The 14,059-nt window shown below is 36.7% G+C and overlaps 1 protein-coding gene across 1 annotated transcript in view; it reads right to left on the reverse strand.

The window, feature by feature from the left end:
* The window catches only part of LOC146145381 (titin-like), a 132,331-nt gene that overhangs the window by 63,531 nt on the left and 54,741 nt on the right, over positions 1–14,059 (reverse strand). The window contains exons 67-85 of the mRNA XM_083390546.1: positions 13,690–13,878; positions 13,052–13,129; positions 12,487–12,689; positions 8,929–9,061; positions 8,260–8,445; positions 7,718–7,795; positions 7,425–7,616; positions 7,121–7,198; positions 6,065–6,253; positions 5,832–5,909; positions 5,032–5,220; positions 4,592–4,669; positions 3,818–4,006; positions 3,211–3,288; positions 2,491–2,679; positions 1,665–1,742; positions 1,404–1,595; positions 860–937; positions 524–712 (exon numbers count right to left, since the gene is read on the reverse strand). Coding sequence (XP_083246672.1) covers positions 524–712; positions 860–937; positions 1,404–1,595; positions 1,665–1,742; positions 2,491–2,679; positions 3,211–3,288; positions 3,818–4,006; positions 4,592–4,669; positions 5,032–5,220; positions 5,832–5,909; positions 6,065–6,253; positions 7,121–7,198; positions 7,425–7,616; positions 7,718–7,795; positions 8,260–8,445; positions 8,929–9,061; positions 12,487–12,689; positions 13,052–13,129; positions 13,690–13,878 — 2,664 coding nt within the window. The remainder of the gene's footprint in view (positions 1–523; positions 713–859; positions 938–1,403; positions 1,596–1,664; positions 1,743–2,490; positions 2,680–3,210; positions 3,289–3,817; positions 4,007–4,591; positions 4,670–5,031; positions 5,221–5,831; positions 5,910–6,064; positions 6,254–7,120; positions 7,199–7,424; positions 7,617–7,717; positions 7,796–8,259; positions 8,446–8,928; positions 9,062–12,486; positions 12,690–13,051; positions 13,130–13,689; positions 13,879–14,059) is intronic.

Genomic DNA, 14,059 nt, shown 5'->3' on the forward strand with positions numbered 1-14,059 from the left:
TATCGTATCCATGAAGACTGTTGTATAAATAATTGAGCATACATAAGACAATTGTACAATTAAAACAATGACTGGCAGCAACAGCATATTCACCAAGCATAAATATTGCATGCTATTTTTTTATAAAAATTAAAAAGGATAATTTTTTCAACTTAAAGTAAAATTCTCTCTCTGATTGCAATAAGAATATTTTTCAAATATGGGTAATTGTAAGCACCAGGCGAAGCGCTTATGAGGCTTTCCTTTCAGATACCAACGTTATAAATACCGAATGTAATTTGCTTCGCGCTTTACCAATGCAAGTATAGAGTTTGCTTGTCCAAAAATATTTTTGTCAATAAAAGCGGTTTATTTACTTTAACAGTATAAATACCCCAGTTATTGAAATGCAACACACAGTTTTTTGCCTTAAATCAGACAGATGGCTTATAAATATATTCCAAGTGGTTCAATGCTATTTAATATGCAGTGTAAATATTATAAAAATACCGAAATGGCTAAAGTAGGATAGTTGAAAACTAACCGGTTGTGTCCAATATGTGTTTGGTTTCGTCGCTTTGCTGGCCTTCCTCGCCCACAGCTTTCACCGTGAAAAAATACTTGGTGCCACTCGCGAGTGACGTCACATTCACTGACGTCACGATCGTCTTGACGACGTCGGTTTTCGTGCCCGTGTCGACATCGCCGTACTCTATGTTGTACGACGCGGCTCCTAAAAAAGTGTAAAATAAATAACGTTTTTTTTTAATTCCTGACTATATAATTTTATCTAGTTAACAATACATGATTTTCAAGAAAAAAACTATATTTATTCTTTATTTGTTTTCTTGTTTCTATGTAGCTAATTTGGCAGATATACCTTTCACTTGGTCCCATGACAGCACCATGGATGATGTCGTAATGTCAGAAATTACGAGGTTCGTTGGCGGTAACGGAACTGCGATGGAAAATAATGGTTTGTTTTGTTAATCCATGTTATTGCAAACACTTTTATAAATGCCAATGACACTCTTACGCTGTGTTTATGAAATAGCACAGCTTAGTCTGTTGTTCTTAATCAAGCACCAATCAAGTGATAATTGTATAACGAACTGAAATTTATGTAGTATGGATACATTCAACGCATGCCCTAACACCACTACCCCCGAAAGGAAAATAGCAGCTTTTTTACCTAAAAACACAAAGGTATAAGAATTTTTCATTGTGGAAGGGGTAAAGTCTGCTTGATTGGACCATGCTCTCAACTTAATTGCAACTACCGCCTAAATGCTTAAAGCCGGTAATGATGAATTATTAAGAAACTTATACAAAAAATAGTCATACTCGATAATCTGCAGCTATAAAACCTCTGTAGGGTAACATGTGAAATTTGATATACATTGCACAGCATTCTAGTTTTTTACTTGTTTGAAGTTGTATTTTGTCGCTCCCTCTCTCGTTTCTCCGATCCTTGATTCCGACAGAGAAGACGACCAACTCGTACCACGTGCCCGGCTCTAAGCCAATTACGTTCGCTTCTGGCGTCTTCGATTCGAATATTTGTGCAACGTCATCGGTTCCGTTGACGCGATAAAACACTTGATATTTCAAAGCGCCTAGAATAAAAACGATAGCGTTAGGAGACGAAGAAAAAAAAATGTTTTACATAAAAAGATGACAATTACCTTTCACCGGATTCCAACGCAGGGCCGCTGAAGTAACAGTGACGTCATCAATGTTGACTCCGGAAGTTGTAGCAGGTCCTAATATGGAAAGGACAGGTTAGAACAACATCACCTGATAATCCAAAATGGAGTCGCAACAACTTGTAGTACGTCGTATATAGTGTATTATATATTATTAATGTTTTTAACTTTATGACACACCTGTTCTAACCCAGCAATATTTCCCAGGTTAACTCACCATGTGCAAAAGTTTAAATTGCAATAACCAGAGCATTATCATATATAAGGACTTAAAATATGAGATTTTTAGTATTATTTTATCTATAAATCCAACAGAACCACAAAGGTTTTATAAGATCTAAAATAACTTTAGTTATAAACAGATTACCGCAGTTTGACAATAAGTTTATTGAAACTTGAAGAAAAAACGTCGTTTTCTAACGGAGTAAATTTTTAGTTGTTGTTCGACATGATTCAACAAAACTCACTCGTCGTTTCAAAAATTTTCAATGCTGGAATGTGCGGCCACCAACACTTGTATACGTCGTAAAGTTATTCACTTTAGAATTGTATTATTAACTATTTCAACTTAAGTTCTGACAATCTTATTTATAATCCAGCAATATTTCCCAGGTTAACTCACCTTGTAAAAAAGTTTAAACTACCAGACCATTATCATACCTATATAGGTTAAAAAAATGACATTTTTAATATTTGGATACCTATAGTTTTGATTTTGACTATATGTTTATTGAAACTGGAAAAACGTCGTTTTCTAACGAAGTTAATTTTCAGTTGCTGTTTGATATGATTTAACAAAACTCACTCGTCGTTTCAAAGATTTCAATGCTGGATGAGCTCACTCGTCCCGACGTGCCGACTGTCTGGAGCCTAATGCCATACTTCGTTCCGGGAATGAGGTCGGTCAGAGCTGATGACGTCTGGTTGGCGGGTTGCGACATCGCGGAGTCGGTGACGTTTACCGCGTAATACTGGATGACGTATTCATCGGCTCCTGATAGTAACGGTATAATTTCAACTCAATGGACAAGATATATTTAGTCTTGCAAAATCAGAAGGACAATAAAGAATTGCAATTTCATGGAACTACACCGACTTTTTAACGAATGGGATATTTGATCTTTTTTTTAGTTTAGTGTATCATATATGGCCGGCAAACTAAGATATAAAAACACATAATACCCCCGGATAGGTTTACAAAAATCAGTCGGCCTAATTGGGATTTTCTTGCAAGCAAGGCCATGTTTAAAAAACAACTAGCCTGCGATGAAGTTCGAACGCATGACCTCTGGCCAATCAGGGACTGTCGCTTTACTGACTGAGCTACGCTAATAGCCTGGCCTTGTTTGCAAGAAAATCTTGTTTGGCCGACTGACTTCGGTATGCCCTTCCGGAGGCACCATGTGTACTACATTATGTGTACCGTTATCGTTTGTCAGGACGACTCCATGGGCTTGATCACATATTAATATAGACATTGTGTAAATAAATGCTTCAAGATACAAAAAAATACAAACATACTCACCATTTGCATGTTTCCAGGACAAATGGATCGACTTGGTATTGATTTGCGTCACTTCGACTTTGCTTGGGGGCAGTGGAACTGTAAAAAACAGTGTCAGTTGATTCTACTTTCACAGGGGATAAAGCGTAACAAAATAGAAATTTATTGATGTCTCATGTTAGGTATTTGGTCAACTCTCAAAAAAATATGATTCGAGATACGTTAACGCCATGTTTAACTAACTTTAAATAACTGATAAATTAAAATCAGAAACTGTGAGGAAACATGATTTATTGGACAGATGTGCTTTTACACTTACATAAGACAAAAACATAAAGTTAGCTCCACCAAGCAACAAATCATTATATAGAAATCGCTTTTCTGGTGTAAACGAAGTTTAAAAACAAGCATTAACCCTGATGAAGTCAGCTGGTATCTGCTGCTGAAACGTCGGTTTATACTTCGTTTACAACAGGAGAGCGATTTCTATCTATTGACAAGACAAAAACGTTGAGCTTTGAATACTTCAGTGTGGTTGTAAAACCAAATCGATAAAGTACACGAGGGTTATTACTGGCGCTAAAGACATACAGTTTTACACTTTACATACATGTAATTAAATTAAAACCTGTTTGCGTTTCGGCGAAAACCTCGGGATCCTTATTGTTGACGTCCAAGTCTCCAATAGAAATTACAAAAATCCGATACCAGTTTCCCGGCCTCAAAGCAGTCGCAATGGCCGAGGTCGAAGCCGTGTCAAAGCTGCCTACTGTTTCGTTTAAAACGTTCTGGATCATGATCCGGTATCTGTTGGCACCTGCATAGAAAATTAATTATTTTTATCACATATGTTATGTAAGCATGTGATCACTTTATAAGGTGTTTACTGATTTTCACGTGCTCCATGATTTCTTTAGGTTACAATTGTTCCACTGACTCTTATTAAATTTACCTCATTTTATTCATAACTCTATTTAGGTTTGTCCGTTATTAGTAGGGTCCGCAAAAGTCAATAAAGTTAAAATTTTTGTTTTTTAGGTTAAAATAAAAATGACCCTAGTTATTAGGCGTATGCCGAAATCCCTGTAGTTTTAATATTGTTTACCTTTTTGCGAAACTCATACACCTGTTTGTGACAGTGGATAATAACTACCGCGACCATACAGCCGAGATAAAAAAATAGTAATAAAACTATTTTTTCTATTGACCAGCGGGAAATTTATAGGTACGGTGTTATGTAAACTGAAAACAAAAGTTTGTCATTTCAAACTTCTCGTCTTTCAGAAATCAATACAATAAAGTCTAATAAGTTTTGCAGGTAATTTGGTTGGTCTAGAGTAGACTTAAATCCGAGAAAGAGCGTTGTTCGTAATATTTTGCTCTGGTAGTAATCAGGACTCACCTGAAGCCGGCGACCATGTTAGCGATATGCTGGTCGTTGTAGCTTCTGTAATGTTGATGCTGCCAACTGTTTCTGGCACTAAAGGGGTACGTTAAAAATATGGTTCGGTTGGTGAGCAAACACGCGAAACAATAACAAGTGATATTAAACAAAAGTCGTAAAAAATTATTTCGTTTTGTCAAGAAAAAAACAAAACAGAAATTAATTTATTTTATGAAGAAAAATAACTTACCGTATAGGTTTAAAATCTGGTCGCTGTCGTAAAAATCACAAGTTATATACGGAAATTAAATTAACAAAGAACAGTATTACATATCTACAACGGTACAAAATAAATGTCATCATCACGATTCTAAAATCCATATATGTCTTTGATAAAACGCTTTCAAGTTTTATAATAATTCGTGGCAGTCATTCATCAGTTTAGGAATACTTCTTACATGTAGCGGTGATGATTTCCTTCGTTTTCTCACTCTTTAAATCGTCCGTGTTCCCGACTGACGTCACGGCTAGCCTGTACTCGGTTCCCGGTTCAAGTGACGTCATTGTGTGTACCACTGTGACGTTACGCACTTCTGCCACGGCGCCGTTGACCATTTTCGATAAGGTCAGAATGTATTTATAAGCACCTGCGATAAAAATGAAAAAGTGTTACAATCCTACACTGAAAGCCATCGCACACTTATCGAATCTGTTCATCAATATAACGCAAGCAACGCAGGCTAGAAAAACAAGTAGCCTGCAGTAAGGTTCGAACTCATGACCTCCGGTCATAGCGGGACCCTCGCTTTACCACATGAGATACATAGGCTCAGAGAGGAGCGAGTCGAGAAACAACAATGACGGTAAATGCTTGTTACATTCTCTTAACACATGTAACCTCATATTAAAGGGGATATACAGTACCATTTAAAAATTTGATTTTGTTTAAAAACTATGATCTAGCCCTTCTGAAGCTGATTTTTGACCAACGATTACAGCTTAAGTATCACAAACCCCTGTTACTATAGTTGCCAATTTAGATATGTTACATCGATTGCTTATTTGGCACAGTTTTTTCTTCGAAAGCGAAATACGAACACGAGATATTAAGTTTGGTCATTGAAGCAATTTGGTATATAGTTTAAACATGAAAGAATCTGTAGCAGTTTTAAGGTTAAAAATTGGAGACGTTTCGCCAAAAAAACGAAACACAATCAGCGACCTACCAAACTTATTACACACAAAACAGCAAACTTACCAACGGAGGAATTCCACTCAACGCCAAACGTATCAGTTGTAACAAAACTGACGGTGAGGCTCGTAGGTGGAGAAGGCACTAAAACAACAAAGATTTGTGCAAACAAGGGACTTTCCAACGCAGATTTTAAAATCTGTGGCTACTTCGTGTTCATGAAAAAAAACACAAACAAAAAAACAATACGTAACGTAGTAACTGTACGTGTCATTGTAAAAACCTTGAAAACAACATACCGGTTTGTTGTAAAATCGCGGGGCTTCCTCTCTCGCTGTCTCTTCCTTTAAAGTCTCCAGCAAAAACCGTAAAGCTATAGAATAGTCCTGGCGACAACTGATCGACGAGAGGCCGGTTAGATGAAGATTCCAAACTGAACGATCGGTTTGAGGCAGGTTCAAACACTTCCAGTCGATAGACCGATGCACCTGTAGAATGAAACACGTTTGTGCCGTTATATTTAGATTCAGATTCCAGCCATGTTTGCAAACAGCAGTGGTTCGAGCAGTGGTTCCCAAAGTTTTTTTCTTTCTCTTCCCTCACGAGCCCAAATACTGTTCACTCCACTCCAGCAAAAAACCCATATATTCTACTTTTTTATTTATTACTTCGATGTACTCTGCTGACAGAAAATTAAACCTACAGGAAAAGAGTCGACAAAAAATAAAAAGTATGTGAAGCTGCAATAGACACATCTGCACAAAAACACTTAGACTTGTTGAGTTTGTTTGAACGTATGACGTATAGGTACTCATTTTATACATATGTAAAAATTCCTACATATGACTATATTTCTAAAGTGGCCATAACTGTGAAAAAATAAAAGACTAATACGTAACTGTGAAAAACAATGACTTAAATTATGGGCCCTCTTTACAATGCCAATCATTACAGTTAAATAAGCCTTTAGTTGCATATAACCAATTAAATTACTTCTTTTAATCCATTTTTTCGCCCCAATTACTCCCTTAAATAAATTTCTTCCAACGCTAAAAAATTCTCCCTAATGGAACCAAGTGGCTCCCTTTGAAAACCACGGCGTTAGAGGTTTCGATATACCGAAGAAAACCGCGGTAGATAACCTCATAATCCGCGAAATAACACCGATATAAAGTTCGTCCGACAGCACCGTGTTACAAAAACTAGCATTTTTGAGAGTCGAACCATCAACCGTTGGTATATGTGACCATTGCTTTATCGATTGAACTATCGAGTTAGAGTTCAAGGGAAAATGAGTTACAGGCCAATGTTACCTGTTTATAGGCATTAAAACATAAAATGTTGAAAACAAATACCTTTAATGTTGGTCCACTGCATTTGGACGGTGGTATAGGTGACTTCAGTTATCTCAGGTGTTTCTACATTTGCTGGAACTGTAAAATATATAATTTAATACGAATTGTTTACGTTTTGATTACTATTTACATTGACGGCAAAAAATTAACTCGAATTTTCGTTTTTTAAGTGTTTTTAGTTGCTGCAGAACATGGTATTGCTTTTCTATGGGTCCTCAGAAACAAATCAGCCATGTGGCCCACAGGCAAACAAGGTTTACTACGTCTGAGAAAAATACTCATTATTTAATTTCAGTTTACTTACGTGTCGATTCATCAACCTCCGGACTTTTTACACTGCGCTGATCCATTTCTCCAATAGCGGTGACCGAAACCGAATAGGTCGTGCCCGACGACAAGCCGTTCACTTTCTGCGACGTCTCTGACGTAACCAGTACTTGCGTTTCGTTGGTCACGTCATTCAATCTGGTCACGGATACTTCGTATCTTGATGCGCCTGTAAAGGCATAGGATTGTACCAACGTTAAACAGGGATTGGTTTCAAAGTTTAATTTTTTAAAATAAAACTTGATAAAATAAAACAGTAAGTATACTTACCTTTCACTAAATCCCACACCACCGTGAAACTACTGTTCAGTGTTTCTCTAATCTCGACGCCCTTCGGTGCCAAAACCACTAAATAAAAACAAAATGATTACACACCAACATTAAATCGTAAGGCTTTTAAATCAAAATCTGTTACACAAAGTTTTAGCAGTAGTGGTCTTGTTTAATTTTCCGCCATCAAACTATTCGAGAAAAAAGATGTTCCCCCATATATTCCATATAACAAAAAGGCGCTGGGCTAGAATCCTACCACAAGAAACGTTATTTATTAAATAATAAAACTTGACTTTACCCTCACCTAAACACTAACCGACACCCTAAATTAAATATTGTGCGTTGCTTATAATTGTTTCAGCGCTGTGGTAGGATTCTAGACCAGCGCCCAACAAAAAGTTAGTAATGATTGACGACGTGCGCACCTATGGGTGCAGTTGATTTCGTTTGTAAAAGAGGCTTTAAGTTTTAAGTCCTCAAAGAATTTCAACCATGTTTTTTTTAACTTTGTGGCTCGTTTAACATTATTTTAAACGAACCTGTTTGGAAATCTATCTTCTCTGACCTCGCCGGGTTCTCGCGGTCTTTTAATCCGACTGACGTCATGGTGACGTCATACCACGTTCCTGGTTGCAGGTTCTTCACTTGGTATTGCAACGTGTCGGTGTTAACCGTTCGAACCAGCGAGCCATTGCTTTTGACAAACAATAAATAGCGAACAGCACCTGTTTAGAAACAGGCATATTTGCAAACCCAGCAATACTAGAAGACCGTGGCTTGGACGACCAGTACGTCATCTGCTTGTTTTGATTAACTGTAGCAAAACGAACTCTTTGTGTATTATGTTTACAGTAGCCTACCAAATTGACTTAACTTGTTCAATAAAAATGTCTTAACAGTGGCTTGATGTTGATAATGTCGCGAAACGTAACAAACGAGACAACCACGTGACAAAACGCGTGAGCAAGATCGCCTTGTTAATCTTTACATTAACATCTCAAACAATACTTTCTAACACTTTTGTTGGTTTTAGTCTTGGTTGCGAACTGAAATTTAAATTGCTACTATACTTTTATTTTATGTAGTCGTAAATTACCTAAATGTATTGCTAGCAATAAATATCATTAAAACAAAGAACATGTTTGTCAACCATGATAAATACGTTACCAAACACTAAAGAAGCTAGATGTGCAGACATTATAACAAACCTTTTACAATGCTCCATGAAATTTTCACAGACCTTGTTTCAATTGAGTCAATAGCAACATTGCTCGGAATTGCTGGTCCTAAATAGTAAATAACAAGTGTTAGAAAATAAAGAGGCAAGAAAATTGAACTTACCTACTGAGAAATCCTTTGGGGTATTAGAAACTTATGGTAATCAAAACATTTCATCTATTTCAAAAAAGACTGTTTTTTATCGTTAATAACTTTAGAATTATTTTGAACTAATAAATAATTCAAATAGTTTAACAAACACGGTAGGTTTAACTCAGGAGTTGCTTGAATTACAACTCTCTTATTTTACCAGTTTTAAAAATAAGAAATTAGTAGGTTTAATTAATACACAAATTTTCACATGTCTGTGAAAATGAGTGACAGAAGTTTCTAGAACAAAGTTAAACACCATATAAACCTTAGTACATTTATTTTATACACTTACTACTTTTGTATTGTCTGAAACCAATACTCACAGGGAAGCGCTTTCAGTTTACTAATCTCATCTGCTATAGTTAAAAGTGTTATTTGTAAGATGCTAGTGTTACGTATTAGTTTAAACAGCGTGGTCCAACTGCAGTCCATGGTGGCATTTTTTTGAATAGGCAACAAAACGACGTGTTACAACAGTTACATGGTAAACACTATTAGCAAGTTTTAGGTGTTATCTTCAACATCTACCCAGTGGTTCTGTGGGGCACGAGCAGTTCCCCACCTTTTTCAGCCTTCGGCTCAGTAAAAGTTATATAAATATGCCGCGGCACACTTGATTTAAAATGCACCTTTTAAGAAGTATAACTGGCTCATATTAGCCTGCTCTGTAAGGCAGTGGTTCTCAACCTTTTATGGCTTGCAGCACCCCTTAGAAATAATAAAAAGTAGCCTAAGTAAAATCACTAGAATGTCACAATAAACGGAACTAAAACAACACATATCAACTCTGCGCAACGTGGGAAGTTTTAAAGTTGGCAAAAATCACTATTCTTAAAAATTCTCAAAACTCTCTCGGCACCCTTGGGTATTATAAATGGCATCACGGATGAAAATCACTGCTGTAAGGCAAGATAATTATTATAATATATTCATTTAACTAACAGATAGTGCAGATTGAATTATCGAATGTTTGCCTCTTCTTGCCCAACCTATTGATTCTTTTTTGTAGAATGACCACAAAAAGTAGTCTCTAGAGCAGGGGTTACCAACCTGCGGTACGAGTACCACTGGTGTTACGCGAAGTTTTTCAAGTTGGTACGCGAGTAGCTTTTGATTTTTTCACGAAAACCTGGATTTACAACTTTTATGTTTTGTTTTTGTGTTTTTTTACAAAAAAAAATCCCGAAGCCTATTCATTGTTACGCAACTATTTCTGCTGTTTCGCACAATTACGTTTCGTATGTCAACAAGGGACACATCTGTTGGTTTAAAAAGTTGCACAACGCTGTGGGACAGTAGGCGTTAATTATGTGAAATGATTGCTTTTGATAGATATCGTCTTCTGTTTTATATCTTAAGCTACAAATAACATTGAATAGCGAAAAAAATAGTTGTTTTACAATGGTGGGTCTTAACCGGGGGGCTCCAAGCAATTCTTGATTCGGCGCAAGCTCTACTCCAATATTTAACTTTTTATAATGATTTTATCAGTTCCATGTTGCGTAAGTTATTAAATCTGCATGCTTATATGTTGTCCTATGCATAACATTAAAATTACACAGGTTTAGAAAAGTAATTGAAGAAAAATGTTCATAATTTTGCGATTTGCGAACTTTGAGGCTATGTTTTAATGTAATTTCTCGAATTTTGGGACAAAACTTGCTATTTATTACGGGCCATTTGGAGTATGTTGTAGTCAGAACAGTAAGATATGGTTGAAGAAAAGTTAAGTTGTGCACCATGCCGCCCTCTCCACAAACTGTGTTTTGTCAATTTCAACAACGCAAGCTACAAATTACTTTTTGTGTGCATTACTAATTGGGAGGAACTCAGACATTTTGCAATTTATAGTGTCATTTGCGGTAAATAGCCTTTGCATTGTGTGTCTCACACCTTTTCAAACACGATTTATATTTTCATGCAATGTTTTATTTTTTCATGACTGTCAAAAAGCTCGATGCAAACCAATATATCGAGCCCAAGCAACTTTTCTGTCTCTCCCAAATTAAAGTTTAGGCAATACAAACCAAATAAACGTTATTTTTTTCGCGATTCGGGCCACGAAGATTTAACTTTTCTATTTTCATGCTGTCTGATTGAAAGATATTTGAAAAACACCAAATTTATTTTAGTAATATTGTTTATTATCCAAGGGGGCGCAGGAAAATTACCAAAGGTGGGGGAAGGGAAGAAGTGGTACGCATGGCAGTACAGACCGTCCAAGTTTGTACGAGATCGTAAAAAGGTTGGGAACCACTGCTCTAGAGGCACACTATTGTGTCGCCGTACACAGTTTTAATACTATTTTAAAATCTGCATGCTATTTTTTATCTAGGGCGAAAAATTGCCCACGGGTGAATGTCAGTCAGACCACACTGAGTTAAAATGTATTAACGTTAAACACTTACCGCTGAAATTCCGCCGCGTAGAGTTTTGTTACCACGTCGCGATACGTAAGCTTTCGTTCAACATTCGTTCAACGCTGCAGTTGGTCGAATGGAATGTCCTTCAGTTGAACTGACTTGCCAAGCATAGTCAAGCCACAATACACACCCGTGCAATCGTGCGAGCATTTATTTGCGAGACACAAGTGCAGTTAGCGCGTGCGAAAGGTTATGCATGCAGCAGGTTTTAACGACTCATAGATGTATTTGAATGCGATTGTCGAAGTTTTTTTGTTATATGATAAAGGGTGATAAAATCTTCTAAACAACAGTAATAATTATTTTAAAACTTTTTGCTGCAATATCAAAAGTTTCCTAAATAGTTTATTCAGCAGTTTTAACCAAATATTGCTGAGTTTTATAGTAGCTATGTTTACAGTTTTTATTTTCGGAATCAAGGCACTTATAATTTATACATCAAAACATATAGGCCTACTGGCATTGTTATTCTTGAAAGGCAGTTATTGCACTTGAACTAAATAAATAAGGTAAAATACTTTGCATTTATTGCACTTGCAAATAAAGCATTTTAAATGATTTAAGGTACACTTTAACGTTTATATAGAAGATTATGCTGGTAATTTATATAATTTTTAGTTACTTCAGAAAAAAGTGTGAAGGGATATGGTTCTATATGTGCGTCAATATACTAACGCTGCGCAAAAGACATGATGTTATTGTCGTTACAGAAAAAAGTGTGTGCGATAGTTTAAGGTCGATAATAATGACATTCCGGCACGTTTTATTACATGTGAAGCATATACTAAAAAACACTGTAAACATGGGCAAGAAATGAAGAATTAATATTATTGCACATGAACAACACAGTTTAAAACAAAAAGGTGCACAAACGTGAATATTATAATTAACAATCACCGTCGTGCATAAATTATACAATGTACACCCGCCACCACCATTCACCGTCATTCATGAACCACGTCACGCCGTGACCTTGTCACGAGACTCACGAGTCGTTTCACGAACGCTGGCCCCGTCAGCATTCATCTGGTCCTGCTCTCCAACTGAGAAAACTACGATGTCGTACGTTACACCGGGAAGCAGTGACGTCACGGTGTACGCATTGGTATCGGCGACGAATTCGAGGTCGTCGTCAAGGTCAGGTGAGGTCACAGTCAAGTGGTACGATTTGACCCCTACAAGTTATTTTTGTTTCGACTATTTACTATATGCTATTTAAAGTTAGTTCGGAAAACTACAACTAGTAAACAAATTAACTAATAAATACTATTTTAAATGGGCGGTGTGGTGTTTTGTTTAATTTTCAAATTAACTAAATCATAAATTTAATACAAACTTAATCAAAGTATTGTTGTCTCAGCTGAACCTGATAAAAACATGCTAATTAAGTGAGATTTTAAACTAACGCCCTTCAGTGGTCAATGTGATATTACATTAATATTAAGTACGCAGTCCCTGAGTTACATACAGTGGAAACTGTTTATGTCGCACCTCAACTAAATATTTGTCTAACGCACAAAGTATCTTAAACATTTACCTTTGACTTCATTCCAGCTAAGCGAAATGCTGGAAACAGTCACTTCGGTTACGGTAAGCGACGCAGGTGTAGCAGGAACTGCAATGCACAGAGCATTATTATAAGTCCAAATTGTTGTCAGCCTATAGCTCTATAGATTTAGCTTCTGTTCGACTCGCATAATCATAGCGATAAAGTAATAAAAACTTACAATTGCATTGAGTAATTAACTTCAGGTAAAGCACTACTTATTTTTGTAGGCACCCATGCGTTTATACGTACCAGTGTGCCGAATATTCCCCATTTCGGTTATCTAAGGAAGTTACCAACGCGCATATTAACAGAGGCTCGTTTAATAAAGATCCCTTAAGAAAAACGGCTAAACCAAAATGGTAGGCTCTTCTCTCCGTAGAACCAGAACCATAAACCCATCCGAGTTTGGCAAAACTAAGCAAGGATTTCCCTTGTTTTTTCCGTGTTATAAACGGAAACAAAGCACATAAATAGGTTTTAAACAGGCTTAAATCAAAGTGCTTTGGTAAAGAGACCAAAGCGAAATCGTTGGAAATGTGGTTATTTTAAACCATTAGGCAATTTTTACGACATAGAGAACATATAAGCCGTGTCCATAAATAACAACTGTTGAAGCCACATTTTACCTGTTTGAGCGGTTACGGTCGTACTGTCGTCTTCGTTTCGACGTCCGCCCACCCCGACCGTGGTAACGGCAAAGTTGTACCAAACACCGGGCATCAGATTCTCAATGTTGGTCGAAGTTACACTCACAACTTCGGTTGTAGACGAAATTGTGGAAAGGTCAGTGGTTAAGACGGAGTAGCTCTCGGCGCCTGAGTAATAATGCAAGTTGCGCATTATTAGGACAGTTTGCATTGTAAGACGTAAAGCTATTACCGAAACGTAGAGAACAACATCAATTTATAAAAATCAGTAGTTGAGTAAATATAGTGAAAAATCGACAGCGTTATTGATACGAATAACTATATGTTTCGTTAAAAAATTGTTTGATGA

This window comes from Ascidiella aspersa, chromosome 5, assembly GCF_963924565.1.
Source record: "Ascidiella aspersa chromosome 5, kaAscAspe10.2, whole genome shotgun sequence".
Lineage (NCBI taxonomy): Eukaryota > Metazoa > Chordata > Ascidiacea > Phlebobranchia > Ascidiidae > Ascidiella > Ascidiella aspersa.